This window comes from Cyrtonyx montezumae, unplaced genomic scaffold, assembly GCF_038088225.1.
Source record: "Cyrtonyx montezumae isolate F1298 unplaced genomic scaffold, pur_monq_1.0 scaffold_2, whole genome shotgun sequence".
In the NCBI taxonomy this organism is placed as follows: Eukaryota; Metazoa; Chordata; class Aves; order Galliformes; family Odontophoridae; genus Cyrtonyx; species Cyrtonyx montezumae.
Genome location: NW_027071936.1, coordinates 52,933,303 through 52,956,801, shown reverse-complemented (window position 1 = coordinate 52,956,801; position 23,499 = coordinate 52,933,303). Strand labels below are relative to the sequence as shown.

Here is a 23,499-nt window from a genome sequence, read left to right as displayed (position 1 = left end):
TTTCAGGCAGTTATAGAGAGCAGTAATTTCTCCCTTGAGCCTTCTCTTCTCCAGATTGAACAATCCTAGTTTCCTTAGCTGCTCCACATAGGACGTGTGAGCATACAGCATCCCTAAAGCTAGAGCCATGCATAGTACATTGAGTGAAAGTTAGAATCGAATCTCAAATTTAATCTTGAAGTGGAACTTAAGTGCTGTGGCAAGGTGCTCTTCCTTGAAGATGGGAGTAGAAAGAAAGAGCTCTTATTACCTTTAGGCACCTTGTTTTTTGACGAAGTAGGGGAGCAATCCTTGTTTCCAGAAATACTGGGAGTAGGTACTGGCCAGAATGAGCAGCACAATGTTCCAGCTGTGGTGTTGTCCTTCTGGTGGGTCCTGAGGTATCTCTGTACTCTGCCAAGGGAAAAGGAACAAACCTCAGGCATAGAAATTAATGAATAATTTATGCAGTATGTAATGAAGCTTGAGAAGGCCAATCTAGTTATTCCAGAAAAACCTTCATAGCTCTCTGACAGCTGTGCCATATTCCAGAGGAGTTGTTATTTATTTTTACGTATGCGTCAGGACAAGTTTTTTTTTTTTTTTTTTTTTTTGAACCTAACCATTATTCTGAAGAGCTCAAGTAATTTTTCTGGTGCAAATGCTCTTATAAAAAATAAGCTAATTAGAGAGACTAACTTGACTCTAGGTGACTTGGTCTAACTGCTCTGGAGGCACACTCTGACAGATTCCAAAGTACTGAGTGAATAATTCTTGAAGTCCATTTTTCCTACAACCTGAATCTGTAACAATTAAGGAGTGTAAAGCCAACCATCATTAATGGTGCTGCAGGGTTCAGACCACCAGATTGCCATTTTGGTGATGAGAAAGATAGCAAATGCACGTTTGGGACTTACTTTTAAATGTATAGCAATCATTGTTTTGTTTTGTTTCGTTTTGTTTTAATGCAGACTACAGAGACTTCTGTCATTTACAGTCAATTCCCTGAGGAAATATTTGATAGAACAATTAGTCTGGATGTTAGCATTTTGGCAAGCTTTAGGGCAACATTGACAGTCATTTTTTTATGCAAATATTTAAGAAACTGTCAGAAAGATTTATTAATTCACAGAATTAGAGACCGAAATTCTGAAATGAAAGTAATATAGGTATTCCAAATACATCTTTTGTTTCGTTATATTTGGATGATACCACAGATGTCAACAGAATTCTTTTGCTGCTAAAGTTAGAAGAGGCCACTAAAGTTAGAAGAGGCATTTAGTAAATATAAGGACTCTGGGGGTGCAATTGTTGAGAAAAGGGAAAAAGAAAAAAAAAAAAGATACTTTGTCTAATAGGCTCGAGATTCCTATAGAAAAAGAAGAGCACTACTCCTTCCTTATTTGAAAAACAAATGAACAAAAACAAACAAACAAACAAAAAGCACAACCCAAAACCTGGCAGATGTTAAATATGATGAGAGATGTGTTGGCTGTTTACTGCAGTTCTTCAGATTTAGAAGCTTCACTGAATCCAATCACTGAAATTTTCTGTTTTCTGACAGCTGTTTTTGCCATTTACTTTAAAAGCAGATGGGGAAAATGCAAAGAAGAGCTGTCAATTTTATTACCATGTATAATCAGCATCTGTGCAATACATCAGACTCATTGCACAGCTTATACTTCCTTCTCTGTAGTAAAAATTGTTTTGGAGTTTCTTGACACGTTCCTTGCACATTTTTTGTAGAAGTTGGAATTACGGTGTTGCAATTAAGAGTTAGATCAATCAAAAGGTCAAACTACTAACTTGAACAAATTTATTTAATCAAGAGGTTATGTCCTGATTATTTGATAATAAAATATGTGGTTAAACTGCTGCTCCATATTCAAATTCATGTTTTCTAAAGGATGATGTTTCATTTTATTACTACTAAATACTTTTTTTTAATGTTTATTGCTAACCCTTAAAAACCCTGCTTAATGTATTTGGGTGCAGCATATCTCTATGCAGTATAATTGTTGTGCCCTTCTCTATGAGCAGGCTTTGTATATTGTGGTATAATATAAAATTCAAATAATTTTGCAGTGAACAAGGTATTCTTCATTCCCAGCTGATCCTCTTTCCAAGTGCAGAAGTATTCCATAGAAATGACTTCCTACAGTGGGAAAATAAGCTGGTTTGAAAGTGTCAGTATAAATAAGTATGTTGTCTGTCTCTCTAAGTCATAGAATCATAGAATTGCTCAGGTTGGAAAAGACCTTCAAGATCATCAAGTCCAACCGCAAACAAACCATACTACCATAACTCTAACAACTCACTACTAAATCACGTCCCTGAGCACCACAGGTAAACAAATTTCAAACACATTCAGGGTCAGTGACTTTAGTGCAGAAGTGCAGAAGTAGTAGTCAGAAATGGTGTGCTTTGGGCTCCTAGCAGAGTACAGCATCCTCTTGGAATCTGACAAGGGATTTACGTGTCAGAAGGCTCCGGGGACCAGGTGGAAAGAATATGTCTACTCTCTGGGATCCTGGTTTGATTTGATTAGGTTTGAACTGCAGAAGCACCTTTGCTTCTTAGAAAAGTAGATGGTTGTATATGACAGTACCTGCAGGGACGAGCCAAGGGAAAGACATAGAAAAAGAACTATTCACAGCGCTTTTTGTAAATAGGGGAGGTTAGGGAATAGCCTTCAAAAAATATTTCAACAGTTTCAGCTATTTTGGCAGTGTTAAAAGACACTAAAACACGTATGTATTGATGTAGGACTTCTTTGAAGTCAAACACTAAAAGGAGCAAGAGACTTAATACTAAGAGCATTAATTAGCATTTCATGTGGCTATGGGAAGAGTAAAGTACTTCTTATACATGAGGCAGTGTATGCTTTGATGAAGCATGTACTTAACTGTCTTCCTCCATTATCTTATCTTTTTTAATACACTACTAAAATTGACTGTGGCCTTTGAAAAAGAAACCACTAAGGCACTGTTTATGATACACAGATGATTATTTATAAAACAAGAATGACTTCAGAAGTGACTTTGAAAGGAGATATTGTGCACAAAATTTGATACAAGTTTCACAGAAAAATACTGAAATTAGCTTTTTGTTCTTCTCTAACAATGGTTCTTCTGACCATGTCACTTGTGAGCACTTAATAGCTGATTTTTTCAGTAATAGATAACCACAATCCATTCCATTCCAGAATTAGTTTTTTTTTATTTAATACGAGGAATTAAGCAGTGTTTTTAATTACTATTTTTATCAGTAGAATGCAAATCTCCTGTAGATATTGTTTTATCAGTGCTTTGTGACCCTAGAATATAGCTAATTAGATTTTTCTCTGGAATGGTGGATACAAATTTGCACTCTGTGAAATTCAGCTGATTCTACAAAGATAAAGAGATTAGAGGATAACAAAGCTTGAAAATGTGAATTTGATTTACTTTCTTTACAGACAAAGTGGGGTATAAGAGATTCTTCTGAATTTAGATAATCCTATTTTTTTCTTTCTTATACTAATCTCATTTTCTAAAATGTGATGTCTTTTATTGCATACACTTTGGCATGACTTAATAAAATACATGCTTAGATGATCCTACTATAACAAATCCTTTATCCAGAAGAGATTGTAAATTTATCCTAGTACGATACAGTCAGTCTGTTAGACTGTAGCTTTTTCACTAAAGGGAAATCTTAGGCAAGGTTGACATGGAGTTCATTTTACATATACACCAGTGAATTGGTGGTTCCCTTAATTAGAACTGCTAGAAATGGGCTTTCAGAAGTGTCCTGTAGTAGGATAGGTTTGGAACCCATATCATCTGTATGGACAGCTGTAGTCTGCTATTCCAACTTGTCATAACAAATGGCATTCATATATCCTGCAAGTTTACTTCAGTTTATAGAACTAATATATTTGTAAGTTAGAAGAGTGAACTGGAAAATACTTTATGTCATAACACTGGACTTTATCTTTCCCAAGTTAGATGCCATGTCATGTCCAGTTAAGTAAGAGGGCTTTCTCTTTAAAGGTAGGTGCAAGCAGACAGGAGTCCTCCAGCAGTAGCTCATTAAGTCTCTTCATCATGAACTAATAAATAGCATTTATACACGAGGTCTGTGACACACTGATATGGGAACACTGCTACTGCAGCATGTCTTTCCTGTACCAAGGCATTTTTTTCTCCAGTGTCTCTCTCACCACCAGTTCCAGTCATCTTCTGTAATATGACCAAATGCTTTCACTTTTTACTGTCCTCTTTCCATCACTCAATGTGTAGGTTGCCTGCCCTACATATTTCCCCATGCTGTTATTCTTTGGCAGGTTTTCCAGGCTGCACACCTGACAAATGTCTGCTGTGCCCCAGAATTTGTGCAGTCAGTGGCTGCCAAATAGTGTTTGTAACTGGAATGGATGGATAGTTGTCCTTCCCTTCATGGCTGGGTTACTTTCCTCAACTCTCTCCCACTACTAATTTAAGAAAGGATTTATACATTTATTTTCTGTAGCTTTTACCTCTCTTTGACCTATCCTTGTGAGTAGAAAACGATCTAGATGAAAAGCATGCATAAGCTGTGTTTTCTAAGGAAACTCAGCCAAAAATGAAGCATAAGAATAGAAAACGCTTGGCTTTGGCTGAGTCTGAGTTGACCTTTAACTCAGACAATTTTTACTCATTCAGATGTTTGCTCTCTACATCTACTTAAGGGTACTGGGACAGAGTGACCTTGTCCCCTTCCAGCCTCGTCAGTAATGCTGGTCTGACGCAAAATGTGCTTCATAGATCCAAAAGGCTCAGCCAAGACAAGGAAATCGTGTGAAAGAATATTGTGTTTATGGAAAAAGTTAATAGTCCCATACTGTGGGATTCCCTGTGGTGTTTAAAATGTACTTGAAAAGTGTAGCAAGGTGGCAACATTTTCCTACTTAAGGACTGTATAAAATATGACCTGTGTCTTAAACAGTGCTGATGAAGTGAGATTTTCTGTGTGTCAAGAAAGTTGTGGGTTTTTTGAGGCTTTCTTTTGTCTTGTCTTCTTTATGTGCCAGTCAAGAACAAATTCTGCTAACGAAAAGCATGGACAAATTTAAGAAATTTTGAATATTACATATATGGATATCTCCATCTGAATAAAACCTCATAACAGCAGCAAAAAATCTTTCTTCTGTCCATCTATACGGTGACCTCTGGAGAACCCTTACAAAAAGAAATAATTGTTGCAAGAATAGTTTTTTTGTAAAGGCTTACTCAAACTGAATAATATGAGCTTGTTATTTGCACACTCAGACTCACGTGTCTTTTTATTGGAGCAAAAGTGATAAATAGGAGTGTTAATGGAACTAGGAGAAAAGGGGGAAGAATAAGGTAATATTTCTGCAAACAAACTAAAATAGGCATTTTAACCTTAAATTCTAAATCAGTGTCTGAATATTTTCAAATAGTGAGCTAAATTCTACCCATTATGATTCATTCTGTGAAACAGATTTTTGGCATGATCATTACATGCATAAAGTTGATACCTGTGAATAAAAGAGGAAAATATCAAGTTTATTAGACAGGCATAATATATATGTTTATGTAGCATAGTACGTTCTAGAATACATAGTTTCATTCTTTTATGTCTACACAATAGACTTCATTTGTGCAGCCATAACCATTAAATAGAGTATCATGTGAAGATATAGATTCTATTTTAAACCTGTTTATTGCTGAACGTATTCTGACCTGTTGGCAAATTCATCTTGGGTCTGCAGATTTCCCATGGCCAAAGCTTTCTAGGTTCAAAAATTCTTGGAATACAGCTTCCATCAGCCAGCTCATGTTTGCAGTATTGCAAGTTTGAGTCAGTATTCATTTAAAGCAAATATAGCCAGTAACATAAGCTGCAATTTTAGATATGAAAAGTTGTATAAAGGAATTAGAAGTGTAGTTGTGTAATTCCAGTATTATAACTTAAAGCAAATGTGTTATGTTCTGTATCTAAAGAAATCACGTGTGTTTAAAAACATGGCATTTGCCTTATTACAGGTAGCAACATATGTTATTTGTTCTGTAGGAACATTCTTCTCTACTTTATTAGGGTTTACATATTTGAATGCTTAACTCAAAAAAGTCGTTAGAATTTTTCTAAATAAACTTACTATAAAAATTGCTGTGTTCATTATAAATTTGGAGAAAATTAACACTAACTCAAATTTGAGTATTTTAATGACACTTTCAGCTTAAATTTTACAAAAATCTTCTGTGCACTGGAAATAAATTTTCTTTATATACAAGAAGAAAGTTGGGCTTTAATTCATAACATTACACTCTATAGGACAAAAGAACGGACCAAAACTGATTACTTTCTTTAATGAATACTAAAATTAAATGACCTTGTATGTTGAGTTAAAAATGATACTAAAAAGGAAAGCAAAACCAGATTTCTTTTTGTTGAAGTCAATCCCTTCTGGTTTCTTATAGCTTTAGGTTGTTTTTTGGCTTGGTATTTTTTTCTATTTTTATGCTGATGCCATTGTTTTGCAGACGTTTAGAGCAAAATTCAATCAAAGTCATACCTCCTGGAGCTTTCTCACCCTATAAAAAACTTCGAAGAATGTAAGTACCCAATATTTTAGATTTAAAATACATATACACGTACACATATATATATATTTACGCTTATATGTATGTGTATATATAAATATATAAGTAAAAAGCAGTTCAGTGTCATATAGAGGAACTTCCATCAGCATGTGAGCATGTATGAAAGTTCGACTGCTGGAAGATTGATGGATATGTCAGCCTGATTACTAAGACCATATAATCTCCTTGTCACACTAATAATAAGTGTTTTTACAAAGTGTTAAAGTTATTGAAATTATTTATTATAGTTTTGCATAAAAGCAACATCTTACTGCAGTGAACATAAGAAAAAAAAAATCAGTGGGGAAATGCTGCTTTCTTTTTGGAATATCCCTGGGTTCTGTCTGGTATGGCCACAGGACCATATATGATTCTGAAGAAAAGGTACTTATTTTATTAGGAAAAGTAAGTCTATTAGTCTTCATTTTTTCAAACATTTGAAAGTTCTATTTTTAACCATTCATTTTGTTTCAGTGGTTTTATTTTCAAATTCTTTGGCAGTGTCTCAGACAAGTATTTTAATTTCTCTCATTCCACTCCTAATTGTAATTATTTTAATCTTTGCTTTTTGAAAATAGCTTGGAAAAACTGTATCAACTTTCATTTATTTCAGTGACCTGAGCAATAACCAGATTTCTGAAGCAGCTCCAGATGCTTTCCAGGGCTTACGTTCTCTCAATTCACTGTAGGTATCTGTTTGACATGTAAACACAGAAGCTAATTTCTCATACTCTTATAGTGAAGCTATTCCGGATGTTTGGCTCTCCAGAACTTTGTATAGATTCAATCAGTGATGAAAGCTGTAAAAATAATTTCAGAATATTAGAGCAATAATTGAATATTGCATCTCAGCTGGACATTATAAAATGTAGGCTTTCTTATAAATATACTCATGGCAAAGAAGCATATGCCTTTAACAGGCATTGAAAGATTTCTTTTATTCCCCAGTCTGTTCTTAAAAACAGCAATTCACCTACCGAGATCCCTTGGTAAGTCTGTGCACAGTAGTGTGCTGTTTCTGTTGTAAGTTCCTTGGGTGACACACTTGGGAATATGCATGATTGTGCCATCTCACAGGAACAAGCATCAAGTCACTGCTGTTAAATTTCCTTCAGGAAAGTTGAAAAATTATTTTACTTTTAATTCAAAAGTATAGTATATGACTTTCATTGTATCAGCTGTATTTGCTTTTTTATTTCTTGATACAGTGTCCTCTATGGCAATAAAATTACAGAACTTCCAAAAGGCCTATTTGAAGGATTGTTTTCTCTGCAATTGCTGTGAGTATTTTTTCAATATTTACTATAATTTGGGGTTACCTAGAAAGGAAAATTTGATAAGAGATGTATGCCTGGAGAAAAACTGTCAGGAAATCCTGCATGTAAGGATGAGACTTAAATAAAAACAAATTATCTTAAAGCAAGAGGAGTCAAGACTGTAGGTCAGCTTGCCATTCATCCACAAATGTTATCATATCTCAGTTAATGTCTCAACTTAAAGTGATTAAAATGGAACTGTTATCTTGTATGGAATTTATAATGATAAAACACATAATATGCTATACTTCCTTCTGCTGTAAGTACTCAGCAGTGTGTGTAAAGTTGCATGGGAAACAGCAGAAACATTTGGGTATTTTTAGTTAAAGGTAATATGTAGTAGATATACCATATAGTTTTATTTTTAATTATACTCTTGTAAGAACAGAATTGCAGTAGACTTTCATTGATGGTTTTTATTATTTTCTGAGATTTTTTAATGCGCAATTCTATGACTCCGTGAACTGCAGCTGCTGGTTCTTTTAACAGTTCAGAAACACCCATGTGTAATCGTATAAACCATTTCTGTTTGGTTTTAATATTGGGAGTAAAGAGGAATGCCATAGTGATATGTTTATCAAAAATTGTCAAGATCTAGCAGAAAAGGCTGTGCAGTGGTTGTACTACATGAGAGAGAATTGTGAGATAGGACATGAAACAATGGTAGTGCTTTTGGAAAATACTGTCCCAAAATCACTGCCTTGTTGATTTGAAGACTGGTGAATTTTGTAAATCGCTTCTTCCCACTAAATTGAATGCATTTACTGTCTCAATTGTATAGTTAGTGATTGGCTAAATGTCTGTTATAAAAACTCAGTGAAAATGGCAAAATGTTAAGTAAATATGAAGGAAATTAAAGTTCTAGCACTGCCTAGAGTTCTACATTTTTATTTTAGTCACTAGCTACTATTGTGTTGTAATTCTGTTTTCCTTTAAGGAGAATTTATTAAAAAAAAAACAAAAACACACATTTCAGATTTTGGAGAAAAAAGAAGAAATTTCTAAAATTATGTTTATTCTCTATTAAGAAAGCATCCATAGTTTGATATATTCTGCACAGACAACACTTTTCAATCTTAGTATATTTCTACTTGTGTGGTGAAATTGTTTATCAAAACATTGGTTTTCAAATCCACTATTCTATCAATAGGAAAAAAATATGCATATATTTATTTAGAAAAAAACAACTAGTTGAATGACAGAATTATTTTAGCTTTGAAAGTATAAGGCAGTTGGTTTAGATTGGCTTGTTTATTCTAGCTTTAGAAGTCAGGGGAATACAGGGAAGAAAAGGTTCCCTTTGTAGAAGGAGAGGAAGAAGGTTCCAGACAGATTTGGACATGTTCCATGCCACCAGTTTTTATTACAACTCTGTTAATGCGGCAGCATGCTGATTAGTAACATATAATTAAAAGTGCCACTGCACATCTCTTCCAGCTAATGAACACAGTGTTCAGTTCCTTTTCTGTTTGTTTGTTTATTTGGCAAAAGGAACTAGTTTTCCTTGTAGATACTTGATTTTTTAAGCTTGTTTCTTTGCACAGAAAAGTACCACACACGTAAGTTCTGTCAGCACACACAAGGAATGTGATTTTAGCTGAATAAACTCACACAAGGTGCAGATATTTCAAAATAATTTCAAAGCACCTAATTAAGGTTTTTCACTTTGCCAAAATGCCTTATATAACTCTCAATATTTTTTTATTAGATTACTTGTTCTGATTTCAAAGTGAGTACAAAGTTTTACATATGAAAAACATCGAAGTTGCAGTGACACTCAGCAAATTCTTTTCATTTTATGATTGTCTTCCACTGAACAGATTATTAAATGCCAACAAGATCAATTGCCTGCGAGTTGATGCTTTTCAAGATCTCCACAATTTGAATCTCCTATCTTTGTATGACAACAAGCTTCAGACCATTGCAAAAGGCACCTTTTCACCTCTACGTGCAATTCAGACCTTGTATGTATGCTTTTATTTATGGTCATCTTTGGTGTGACTTCTCCTTCTACAGTGCACTAAAAATATCAGAACCTGCTGAGACTAAAGGGAAATAAAGTGTGAAATTATCTTTTTTTCTTCATGAAAGGCATTTGGCTCAGAACCCATTTATCTGTGACTGCCATCTGAAGTGGCTGGCAGATTATCTTCATACAAACCCCATTGAGACCAGTGGTGCCCGCTGCACCAGCCCCCGCCGTCTGGCAAACAAAAGGATCGGCCAGATCAAAAGCAAGAAATTCCGCTGCTCAGGTAATTTTCTTAGTTCAGCTGCTGTTTTTCTTTTATTGGCAAAAACAGTGGTTATAGAACTTCTAATGAAGGCAGCTGGCTCTCTACAGAATTATTAAATGTTGCAGAATCTTTTTTAGTTCTTCAGCTGAAGTCATGGAAGTCATAGACGATTGGAACATTACTACAGTTAACACTCTTGGCACTCTTTCTGAGTAGCATTAAATCTAACAAAAGAAATGCAATATATAATACTTTGGAATGAAAAGCTGAAGTTATTTGCTACAAGTATCACTGACATAAATCATTTTGTAGAATTTCCACAAGGCTCTGGAGTACATGAAAGATCTAAAAATTTCTAGCTAAATATGGAAATACGACATATTCCTTTTATACAGGGAGCTTACCTCAGACTGAAATTTACTGTTTTCTTTTTCTAATCTTATTCCATTTCCTACTTACATTTCTCTAAATCCTTAACTTTTGTCATATGGTATCCAGCTGTTCCAGGTGCATTTCACATTCTACAATCTATTTAGTCTCAAGTGCAAATACCAGATGAGAACTGTTGGTTATCTGTGTTTCAGATACATTTATGACTATTCACACTTTGTTGTTTATCACCTCTAGTTGTGAATACACATTATTTCACCTAGTTAACTTTAGTCCATACTTACTCTAATAAAACTCATTCTTTGCTTGCTGACATTCAGGTGCATCTTCTATTTTTTTTTCTCTTTATTTAGCTAAAGAACAGTATTTCATTCCAGGTAGGTTTGGCTCTGCAGTAAGACTGACTAACTGCAGATACTCTCTTCCTTTCCCCCGAAAAGCGAAGTTTGTTATAGCTTTTAGGAAATTGATGCATGTCTGTTAACAATAGTGAGTACCTGTAGCTAGACATAGTTTTCTTTGTAGATTACTATTTGTTCTGTTTTTTGGAAAAGAGCTTAGCATGCAGCTCCATTTATGTTTTTGTCTCACAAATTTGCACACAACCTACCAAAATACCTTTACTTAAATTACGCAGAGGGCTGCACCTGCTAGTTCAAATTTCAACTAATGTCTTTACTTACCATCTACCTTGACTTTGCTGCTACTACTGTTTTTAAAATGTAGCTCCTGAGCTGCTTTTAAACACAGGAAAACCTACAGCTGTCAAAGAGCTAGTACAACTTAAAACGGACTTTACAAATGAATGTTTTCTTGCCTTGCTTTAATGCTTTACACTACTGCTGCTTGCTCACCCTCCTCGTATTTGCCAAATCACAGTGGAATGCTTGGAAAAGAAAGCTGATATTCATTAAAGGCATTCTTTGGTCACATGCATACAATGAATCAGAAATACTTTCCCTTAAAGAAAACACAATTCCAAGTTGGGTCGAAACAGTAATTTACACACTGCTTTTACCTACAATAAGGCTATGATATTTTCAGGAAAGTCACTTATGTTGGCCCTAGCTCTTTGAAATATGTTTCCTTATTTACTTTACCTTGCTTGTCAGGTGTGTGCACTGATTTCTTAATAGATAAAAGCAACGATGCACTTGCATTATTTACCTAACAGATTACAAATAATTGTTTGGCAAAATAAACAAAAGTACAATGAATCTACTGATGAATTACAGTGAGTTATGTGCAAGCAGGGTTTTCTGCCATAGCATAATATCCAGAAAAATATCTGCAATAATTGATTATGACACCAGTGCACTTGTTCTTTCAAGTACTACAGATGTATTGTCATTCTGCAGTGTCTGAAGTACTGATTTATTGATTGGTCTTCATCTTTTAAGCTGGTGTGCTAGCTCTTTTAATGCTATGTGATGTGTTACTTAAATTTGCAGCAATCATGTGAGTTCTTCATGCCCTCATACTAACATGTCGGTTAGAATATTAAAAAAATAAAAACTTAAATACAAAATAAAGCAGTTATTTGTCAGCAGTGGCAGACAAAAAAATGTATTTCAAAGCAGCATAAGACAGAGAGGGATTCAGTTTCTCAAACCCGTAGTTACCACTCAGTTTCTTAATGAGTAGAGCAGCTGTATTCCTGCCACAGAATGACTTCTACTCAACTTTGCCAACACAACTTTTGTCTCTAAGTTAGAAGTGTTTTCTTGCCAGCATATGTCTTCACAGCTTGTTTATACTATGGCCACACATGCAGCTAAGATTTGTTTATGTATCCTTTAAAATGCTTTTCCTGCAAAAAAGAAGAGAAAGAACAAAATTAGTCAAAAAGTGCTACAGATTTGTTTCTTAAAATACAGCTTGTGTGCTTCCTCTTTCCATCAGGTTATCAGTGAGATGCTGCATGAAATTCTTCTAGTTGTTGAAGATCTTGTCCCTGAACATTTTAGTTTTTTTTTAATTTATTTTGAACTACTAACAGTAATTTCTTCTGGAAACAGGAAGAAAAAATGTGTTTGTAGCTCTGCTCATGAGTATTTAAAAGTGCTCAAAATACTTATTTATGCTTTATACTGTAAAAATGTTTAAATTTCTTTAAAAGTCGAATATAATTTCTTTATTAGTTTTAAAACATCAACGAGAGATCTGCTGAGAATTCTTAATAGAATTTCATTATATTAATCTGGAAAATTAAAGGCTAAATAAGTATTAAATCGGGAATTTGAAAAGAAATAGTTGGTCTTCTAGCTCATAGAAATATTCCAACCAGCTAAATCATGCTTTACTTAGACATTTGGTAGATGGAATAATAAATGATGACTGACTTTTTTCCTCTCATGTGGTATCTGTTTCTCTGTTTCCCTCTCTTGGTTTATTAAGTATTTTAAGTGGCATAGCATGTATATACGTTCAAAGGAGCATAACAGCTTCTAATGAACACATTTAAAACAATGAAGAATAATGCATGGGACATACTGTTTCTATATGAAATTTCTAATTAACCTCAATCTTTCTTCATTTTTTTAATGCCACTTAAAATGAATTATTCTTTCTCTCAGCTAAAGGTGGTACCCCTTAGCAACATACTCTAATCAAACTAAATTTGAGTTGGGAATATATGAACTTAGTTCCTGTTTTTGTCTTAATTGGGATTACTCTGTCTTTCTTTCCTTCTTGGCTATCTTTACTTTTGCAGGAGTTCACCATTTTGGCTGTAAGTAATGTACAGTGTCTGAGCTAAATCACAATGTACCTCCCAGCCCTGATGCACCTTCTGCTAGTCTCAGTCTTTTCACCTTTGTCCGAGAAGAACCCACAGGTCCTTTCAGCTTCTCTTTGTTTTCTTTGTCACCCACCCTCAGTTTCTTACTGGATGTTTTCTCCTCATATGTTTAGGATGTTTTCTTTGACTGACTCTGGGAAATGGTGGAGGAAACTTTCAATGTTGTTCTTAATTTTTTTCCTTTTTTTTTTTAAACAATTATTTAATCTGTGACAGTAATACTGTTACTGTGGCACTGGACATTCAGTAAAAAGAATGCCATGTCATGTAAGCAAGTATTAAACTTCAACTGCTTCAACTCTATAACTTATACCTGCTCCTTCCTCTTTTCCCTCGCTGTTACCCTTGGCCTAATGGATGCAGTTTTGATAATGTAGCGAGATTTTCTGTTGTGCTTGATCTAACCATGTGGTTGTGAGGTATGAGTAAAACATGGTTCTGTCAAGCACCATGGAACGTCACGCAGCTTTCTACAGCATGGCATGCTGCTGAGGCTTAAGTCAGGATCACACGTTCTCTTAAAATTAAAGCTGAAGATAGGGCTTTCAATCTTACATGTTCAAGATGATGTGGAGGGTTGGGACTACAAAAAATAAAAATCACAGAGGTTAATGAAGTCCTGTCAACAATACAAATTTGTGGCCCAAGAAAGAGAAATGGTGGCATTCGGGATCTATTTATTCTTGGTACAGAGAAATAAAACAAATTCTAAAAGAATCAGTGGCATTTGTGTGATAAGCTATAAACAATGCTAGATTGGCTGACAATACAATCAGCAGAAAGTACAGCTGTGAAAAGCTCAAGTTAATGTTATTCTGTTATGTGAAGTTGGTCACAGTTTCCTTTTCCAGCATATCTAAGCCCTTATATTTAACCCGCTCTTGAAGCCCCTGTGTCTGTTCAGTATCACAAAGTTTATCATACATTTCCCAAGTTGCCCACCCGTTACCTGCATTGCAGACATCTTTTCAACCTTCTCACAAGAGAGAAATCTTATACTTCATTAACTCAGTATCTGTATTTTGACTTGACTCTTCCACAGGTACTGAAGATTACAGATCCAAATTAAGTGGAGACTGCTTTGCAGATTTGGCTTGCCCTGAGAAATGTCGCTGTGAAGGGACCACAGTGGACTGCTCCAATCAGAAACTCAACAAAATTCCTGATCACATCCCACAGTACACAGCGGAATTGTAAGTTGAACCCACAAAGCATTATTTGCTTATGGAAAAACTACCTAAAATTTTCAAATATAAAACCACAGCTTCTATTTTTGATTAACAAAAACTATCTGTAACCTATTTGATGCACTATATGTTAATAACAACTATTTGTGCAGCATCTTGATGCCATTAAGCCTTTAACATTGTTATAAGAAAGATATATATTCATAATGTCAGTTCTCCAGTGCATGAACTATCCATGTGGATTTTTTGGAAAGATGGTGGGATTAGTTTTGCCTTCTATTTTGAGTACAAGAGCAAGTAGGACATCCAGTATCTAAGGGTATGTCTTAAAAGCACAACCTGAGTGTTAAATAAAACAGAGCTGACTGTTATGCAAAGCTCACATTATGTGTCAGGCAGGAGACCAGAGGAAGATAAAGTAGATAAGACAGAGTTGGATTAAGATGAGATAATAATGTAATGATCTGAGATGAGCAGAAAAGATGTCACAGATTATTACTTGCTTAATAAGTGCCATATGGGAATGATCTGTAGGCATTACAGCTGAAGTAGTATTCAAGAGGGGATTGAAGGATAAAATTAAGACAGCTTTACAAGTTTTTTCCCATATGCAAAACACTGTGTAGAATAATCAACAGAAAAGCATGAGAGATGAAAGTGACCATCACTGGCAGAGCTAAGAAAGGAGGAAATACCTGTTTTTCTTGGGAGATTTAGCATGAGGAGCAAAGCAGAACAATAAGGTGCAGAAGGTAGACTTTGATTTAACATAGTCAAGTGGGAACAGAGATATGGAGATGTAAGTGGTGTGATCAAGTTGTGAACCACAGGGGTGAGATGAGCAAAAATATGACAGATGTCTTAAAAGACAGTGTTTGGCTGGGAACAAAGCAATAGTGCAGCATTGAATAATGAGACTGCGATTAGGGATACTGAATGTCTGAATGGGAAAATTGAATTTGATATGTTGCATAAATAGAGATGCAGTTTTTAGTCTGAACTTGGAGAAAGAGTTCAACTCTCTGATGTTATAATTACAAATCTAAGTGGCAATTCTGGTTGTTACTGGTATGACAGCAAATAGAAAATAAAATGTAACAGATGTTATAAAAGCAACGTTCAGTTTTTGGCCATGTAGTTGATTCTACAGTCATGCCCAAAGGAATTTAATATGATGTTATAATATAATATTTTGAGATAGAACTACTTCCATTGACAAATAATGGGTAGACTACAGGAGGAGTACACAAAATAATTGATGTCAAAATTATAGTTACTGAGCTAAGAGAGATGAGAGTTGGAGTTGCTGAAGCAACAAGAATGCACTGTCCTGACTCTTAACAGAATTCGTGTTTAATTCTCTCATCTCTGAAGAAGTTGTATTCTTATTCATTATTTTATCATTGATTTTCCTACTCATTTATTTATATGTGGAATTTAAGTTCTGTAGTATTTTCTATCCATAATTATAATTTAGCATATTTATAATTATTTAGCAATTTATAATTATAATACATATTAAATTCAGAAGAAACAATGAAATTATCAAGCCTCATCTGCTGTGTATTCTGTGCTCTCAAATTTAAGTCAACAAAAAAAAATTGTGTTTGGCTAAAAGATAATTCATTTTTGGTTACAGCTTTTCTTTCAAAAACGCATTCAATCTCATTTGAAGGTATCAGTGGATTAAAAATGAACCATCTCCCTAGGAATATTACAGAAGTTACTCATTCCCATTAATCTGTGTTAAAATCTTTTAAAATGAGAACATTACTTTCAGATAGAATCTCTCTCTCTCTTCAATTTTCATTATTGCTTTCATTATTTTTTTTTTCTGATAAAGAGCTCTTTTCTATCTGTCTTTACCCAAGTCTTACTGGTCTTAAACTTTTAACAATCACTACTCAACTTTCTTCTTGATAAACTGTAAAGATTATGCTTCAACTCTTTCAATGCAAAAAAAAAAAAAAGTTCAACAACCTTGAAAGTATTTTAGAGGGGTAGTGAAAGTATCTCTGCACCTCTAAAAATGTGATTGCCATAGCTTCTGATTTTTGCCTCACTGATGCTTACAGCTTTTCCTTCTTTCCTCCTAATGTCCCTTGTTTTTCATGCATTGGAACAAAGATTGCTTCAACTGGGACTTCAGTGTAGTTCTAGGGTCACTGAGATTTCCCACTCACTGACATATATGAAAAGAACAGCTAGTTAGCCTTTCTTTTCTTTTAACCTCCAAGTATGTGTTAAAGGTACTTAGAGACAAATGAAATTACTTATTCTCTAGTAGTGAAGAAAAAGGCTAAATGATTCTCTGCAGGGTATTCTTAAGAGCTGAGACATTTGGAGCTTGGAAACAAAAATCAAAACTGAAGAAAAGTGAAGATTTCTTTCATTTTCTTTGGTAAATATTTATTTTTCCCAAATAATTCATCTGGAGATCTCTAAAGTCCAGACTTCTTTTTATCCCTTAGCCCAGAAGGCTGTGAAAGTAATAGAAAAACTGTAACCTCCAAGAGAACTTTGTCATATGGCTTTCCCTCTGTAGACAGTAAAAAGAACAAAATAATTATTTTCTTAGTCTGATAGAAAAATGCATCTTCGTTCTCAGTATCATAATATGCAACAAGAAATTTAATGGTCTAAAGATGCTGAACTACTGAAACGACAGATCTAGTGAAAAATATTGTTCTAGCCTAGAGTTCAAGAAAATATGTATTGCTTCTTTTTATGCTTTTTAAAATGATATCTTGAAAATAATTTCTTCTTTCTCCACTCACATCAACTGGCAACTTTGGTTTTTCAGCTCAACAAATTGCAAACAACAGCAAAGTGTTCTGTAAAGGAGTTTGATGTCATTTTTTCAAATCACAGTTTCTCCTACCTGCTTATTTGCTTATATGAGCTTGCTAGAGTATTGATTGTGCAGATTACAAGAGTAGAAATATCACATAAAAAATTATATCTTCAGAGTAGTTTATTGTAAATGTATATACATATGTCTGAAAATAATAATGAAGTACAGGGCAGATACTTAACTGTAGAAAGTGAAGAAATGCTTAAATGAGCCAAGTGCAATCTGTTTTTAGTTTGTTGTTTGCTCATAATCTTTCAAAAAAACAGTAGAAGATGTCTAATCTGGCACTGAAGTATTTGAGATAAAGTATTAGTCTGTAAAAGAATCCCAGAAATCAGATATTTTTCAAGTAGCATACCAATAAACAAGAAAATTCATGAAACATTTGATAAATCATTCAAACCCAGAGTATCCAGGAGAAACTATAAATAAAATGAATTTTAATACTGTATATTCAATTTTTTTAATGGTTGTACAATATGTGATGACATATCAAATCCTATCAAGATAGGCATAGAAATGTAAAGAACTACAGAATATCATTGCAGTTCATAGTGTTCCAAAAAGACTCAGCTCTTGAGCTCTTGTTAATATGCTTTAACAGAACAAGGGAATGCATCAAATTAAACTGAAAGCTAAATATTTAGACATCATCATCAAATGTTTTTTTTGTTTGCTTTTATGTTTTGAGAATATCATTTTAATAATTCTCTATAAATAAACCAGAATCAAGTATTTCTAAGATCACAGGTAAGAAGTATCATTGTTATCTGTATAACTAAAGTGCACATGGCTCCAGAAGGGAGTAACATATGGTAATTTTCCAGTCATCTGTAATAACATTATATCTGTGTATGTGGTATTGCTTATGATAATAGTAGAACACAAACTTCTTGCACACGAATTTAGTAATTCTAGATCCAAAGCCAGTAATTTCCAGCCATTGAAATGCCATGCGGTCACCTTTCTGACCACAAAACCATAGTTGTAACTCTTGACGTCCCTTTTTTGTGGATCTGTCCTCATTGATAATGCATGTTTAGTGGTATCATCATATGCTTAAAGTCAGAAAGAAGATATGATTTGTGTTATAGTTTAAACAGAGACAATACTGTTCAACCTGTATTTCTTTTCCATTATAGGCAACTATGGAGAGACTTCTCTAACATTTAGAATCTTAAAATATTGGGAGAGTTCTGAAAAATTGCTCTGTAACATCAGAAGCACACTAAGACTATTTTAAATCAAATGAAAGAAATAAATTACATTAAGTTGTTCTAGTTAGCAATACAAATACAAGATTGAGAAATATGTAGGTAGTAGTTCAAGAGAAAAGGCTATGGTGGTGTTATGCACAATAAAGATGAATGAGTCCTACTTGGCACTGTTTCAAATTTCATTTTGGGATGTATGTACAGAGTGTGGTATGTTATATGAAATAATTGTTTTCCAATATATAACAATAATCAAATATTAGTTGGAATGCTGCATTATGAATTTCAGTTTCCAAGATGAATATGGATCACCTAGAAAAAAGCTAAAGGACAAAAGTCATCCAGAAAAGATGATTTATGAGGGAAAACAGAAAGGATTGGATGCATTAGTATGAAGGAAAGTTAGGGGACAATCATACCGAATTATTTTTAATATGTAAAGTTTTGCTACTTGTAGAAATAATTTCATTTTTAGTGGAGTTAGAATTTTTGCAATAAGATTTCTTAAAATTAATAGATGTCTTCACAAACAAATAGTTCTACCTGATAATATAGTACTTATAGTATTTGAAAACATCATCTTTTATCGAGTATTTGGTATTTCCACTGTTGAAACACAGAGGAAAAAAGCTATTTACAATGATGATGAAACTGTTAATCATCCAGCTGACTTTTAGAAGTGGTGACTTTTTTTAAAATTGATGTCCTTTCTACTTCAGTACAGCATACAAATGTCCAAAAAATTCTTCCTGTCTTTTCTATTTGGATCTATGCTGAAACTATTATACTGCCATACCTTCAGATTTACCGCCTTAATTTCCTTTCTGGCTATCACTGAGTGTGAGCAGGAAGGAAGGAAGAACAAGCAGCTTTGTATCAATTTTGAAGGATTTTTTTTTGTCTTTTCTCGCAATAAGGTAATTCAGAAAAGCATTCTCATTTTAGAATTATGCTGAATTCCATTTTACAGTGATTTTTCAGTCATCTCTTTTCCTTCCTGTTCAAGATTTTTAAATAAAAGCTGGAAAGACATGCTTCCTTAATAAGATGATTCCATTAAAACATATACAATGTCTAACACTTATAATTTCCATTTTCTGTTGAGTAGAGGAAATAGAGGACAATGGGTCATGGCACACATTTTTTTAAACAGCCATCCCCTAACCTAGCAGCTTCTAATGGTACACTGTACTAGAACAGTCTTGATACCTGGGCAGGAAAGATAAAATCCATGTGACTTCTCAGGCTGGTATTTGCTACTCATTGCACTTTTGTAGTTTACAAAGCAACACATAGTGCTCTCCTGCACAATTTGAGTATTATGTTGAGTGGTCTAAAAGTGAACCATGGCCTAAGAAATGTTTTTTAATTCTTCTGAGAACCTATACATTGTGTTTCAGTCCCTATTCCAGAGAAGCACTGAGAATAAATTAATTATTTCATTCTTGTAAATAGTGTTCTGTGAGCACCTCCAGATGTCTGGCAAACTCCACCTGATATCCTTTAAGGAACAGTAAACTAATCTTCAGTCATTTATACATACTTCTTAAAGATTTTTATTTATAAGTTGCCATGGAAGTCTTCCGTAGCTACATTTGTGTTTTTTGTTCTCTCAAAAGAAAATTTAAAACATCTTATATTTCTCTGCAGTTTCAGCTGTATGCTATTTTGTAATCTTTTTTTTTTATTCTGCATGTCTTATGAATGCCTAATTTTAACTAACAAGAGTGTTCATTCATGGGAATTGTCAGAATTAGAAATGTCATTGTATGTTGAATTGTTCTTCAGGTATCAGTTTAATGCAAGCTATTCAGTTCAACCATTCTGAAAAGTTTCCTTAGTTTGGAATGTTCTGTACCCGATGCTTGAATATTCTTTCTGAAATTGATGTCATTTCTTGCAGGCGACTCAATAACAATGAATTTTCAGTCCTGGAAGCTACAGGAATCTTTAAGAAGCTTCCTCAACTGCGAAAAATGTAAGTACCACTTCAGTGATCTTGTCTATTTCGATAGCACATTAGTATTAGTGCTGTCTTTTTCCACCTTTGATAGTTTATATCTATTAAAGTTTCAATATATTCTAATGAAAAAATCAAGAATGGGTTTATATAAATCATTAAGGTAGTTCAGAGCTAGCAGTCCTTCTCTTTGGGAGTAAGCAACCCAGTAACAACTTCTCAAGGAGCATAGCTCCAGCAGCTCTGCTGCGTGGTCCCGCCAGCTGGTCTGTCATGCAGACACAGCAGGGAACTTGAGCATAAGCTGCTCAAAAATGGTTCCAGTAATCATGTGTAACTTCCTGTACTACTATTCCCTAACCAGGCAGTTTTACCCCTTTCAGCACATTCAAGGCATGCCTTTGATTCTGTGCTTCATTAAACTATCATTAGACGAGGGGAATATCAAAATTAAATGACTGAGAAAAAAAAAAAAAAGGTTTGATAGTCCATTTTCACGGTTGACATTCTAAGTGTTACCAATTGTAGATGTTAATAAACCTTTGAAAAGCTTTTCTTTCACTTTATGCATGTGGCAGGCATTCAGGAGCAGATCATTTAGTTACTTAGTGGCTCTGTGCTCAATATTTTCAGGATTAAATCCAGGCATAAATACTAAGTGGAGAAAAATGCAAGCCAAAATTAATGAAAAATGATGCACTGCTTTATTAAATGCAGTCACCAAGTTACAACCACTTGTAAAAACTCAGTTTGTGCTACCAGTGACTAAAAACCCAAGGTGAGCAGTTGTACTACATGAACTACTTATTAGCCTTATCCAGGTCTGAGCTCGCAGCTGTCGTGATCGTAATTAATTAGATACTTACTGCTGATTTTTGAGACTTTTTTTTTTCTTTTGACCTATCCACTTGAGTATGCCTACTTAATTTGGGTCTGGGCTGGGGTACTTCAGAGAAAGAATACAGTAATGACGGACACAGCAGTATATTGGGGCTGCAGAGTAGATAACCATTTCTCTTCATTCCTCAAGAATCACTGATTAGCACTTTTCACAGCTGTAAAATATTTAACATAGCATACAAATACACACACACATAAATTCTTCATATTTAAGAAAAATGGAGATGAGAGAATGGACTGTCAGTAATTAGACCTTTTCTAGCTCTGAAGATAGGTTAGTCAACATCTCATGCTACCTAAAGCACATTTGCTGCTATTCAGTTGAGGAGGAGGTGTTCAAGACAAAAGAAAAACGAAGTCAGAATATTAGTCAGTGCAGCTGTCTGCTGGAACCCTAAAGAGCTTCGAAATCTCTATAACTGAGGGGGAAAAAAGTGGGAAAATGTTACAGAAAAGTAAACATTTTCATATTAGTACTCCATAACTTCTTAATAAAGCTAACAGTTGATAAAACATTCAATTCAGAGAGTGCCTAAGCATGACTGCAAAGCAGTGAGATGTTAGAGAGTTATCAGTATGGGTGAATTCTGTAGTTTTGTGAAGTTTGTATTTCTGCTGGAAGTTCAAATAGGTGCAAAGGTCATTCTGTATGGATGACACTAAAAAATTGAGACCTAAATGTTTAATTGATTTCATGGTTCGTAAGTAATAAAGCACATGAATCATTGATTAGCCATCCAACATTACTTCTTAAAATAACCTTTGAAAAATCCCTTAAAATGCATGGTAGATAGAGTAATGACCATGTTATGCCACAAACAAGGAGGATTTTAGGAAACTAAGGCCCTGACATGTGTAAGTCAATTGAGATGGGAAATAATGAATTTCTTGCTTCTAGTCTTGTGCAGCAACTTACTAGAGACTGAACAACTTCACCTTGAAGCTAAGTGAAAGTGATGTTTATATCCTTCACCACAGGCAAGGTGTATGAGAAATTACAGCTAGGTTAGAGATGAGTAGTCAGCGCTAAGACAAAGCCACACATCCTTGTTTTCTACGTCTTAAGTGATGGCACCAGTTCATACTGGCAAGTGTATGAATTTTCATTGTAACTAATGCTGTGTTTCTCATAAAAAATTAAAATAATGCTCTTGTAGGAGGTGCATCAAATAATGTCTGATTTTCTTCCAACATCATTAATTCCATTAAGTAAAAACTTTTTCACTTCATTGTATTTCAGAATTTCTCAGAACATTTTTAAGAGCTCTGTAAAAATCAGTTGTGAATTGTAACACTGTCTACTGCATAAATACATAACCATTCTACACGATACAAATGAAATAATTATAAATAGAATTGCTTGAAAAGACAAGAACAGAATGAAAAATCTTTTTAGAAAGAACGTGTATTCTTGTGTGCATGCTTGCTGTATATATAGTAGAGATATTTTCCATTTGGGATGTAATTTTCATATTTAAACTGAAAACCACAAATGCTAAAATATTTTGGCAGTATCTTAATATATTTTTCCACATTTTGATCCACTTTGCATGTGAACTGCAGATAACTGAACTATCTATCTTGTTTATAAAATCTCATTTTTACTAATGTCAAAAATGATTAACCTATCATTTACTGTTTACCTTCACACATTTCATTTACATATGTTGCTGTTTTTACTATTTTCTTACATTTATGTCTGTTGAGATGAAATAAATCAGAGTAGTTAGTTTTGCTAATACTCATACAGTACCACTTCACCTAATAATTCACCTAATAATAATAATTCACCTAATAATAATAATTTACCTAATACAAATTCACCTTATAATGCTAGAAGAAATAGAGACAAAAAATGTATATTCTTTGAAAAGCTTGGGATATTTTTGTATGAAAAGAAATTTTTGTGTGGCAGCAGCATGTACTGGGCAATTGCAAACAACTTCTAAAAGCTGCTCTAAAAATCTATATTTCTGTAGCCAGCAGGACTTTAACTTCTGTTTTTTCCAGTTCAAAGTTGAGCAATATGTTCA

At 34.1% G+C, this 23,499-nt stretch overlaps 1 protein-coding gene across 2 annotated transcripts in view; it reads left to right on the top strand.

Moving 5' to 3' along the window:
• The window catches only part of SLIT2 (slit guidance ligand 2), a 231,580-nt gene that overhangs the window by 158,860 nt on the left and 49,221 nt on the right, over positions 1-23,499 (top strand). Inside the window, exons 10-17 of one of the 2 annotated variants that reach the window (XM_065735730.1) lie at positions 6,510-6,581; positions 7,222-7,293; positions 7,817-7,888; positions 9,745-9,888; positions 10,016-10,179; positions 10,905-10,928; positions 14,394-14,544; positions 20,510-20,584. In XM_065735730.1, coding sequence (XP_065591802.1) covers positions 6,510-6,581; positions 7,222-7,293; positions 7,817-7,888; positions 9,745-9,888; positions 10,016-10,179; positions 10,905-10,928; positions 14,394-14,544; positions 20,510-20,584 — 774 coding nt within the window. The remainder of the gene's footprint in view (positions 1-6,509; positions 6,582-7,221; positions 7,294-7,816; positions 7,889-9,744; positions 9,889-10,015; positions 10,180-10,904; positions 10,929-14,393; positions 14,545-20,509; positions 20,585-23,499) is intronic. The other variant, XM_065735731.1, reaches the window with a different exon arrangement.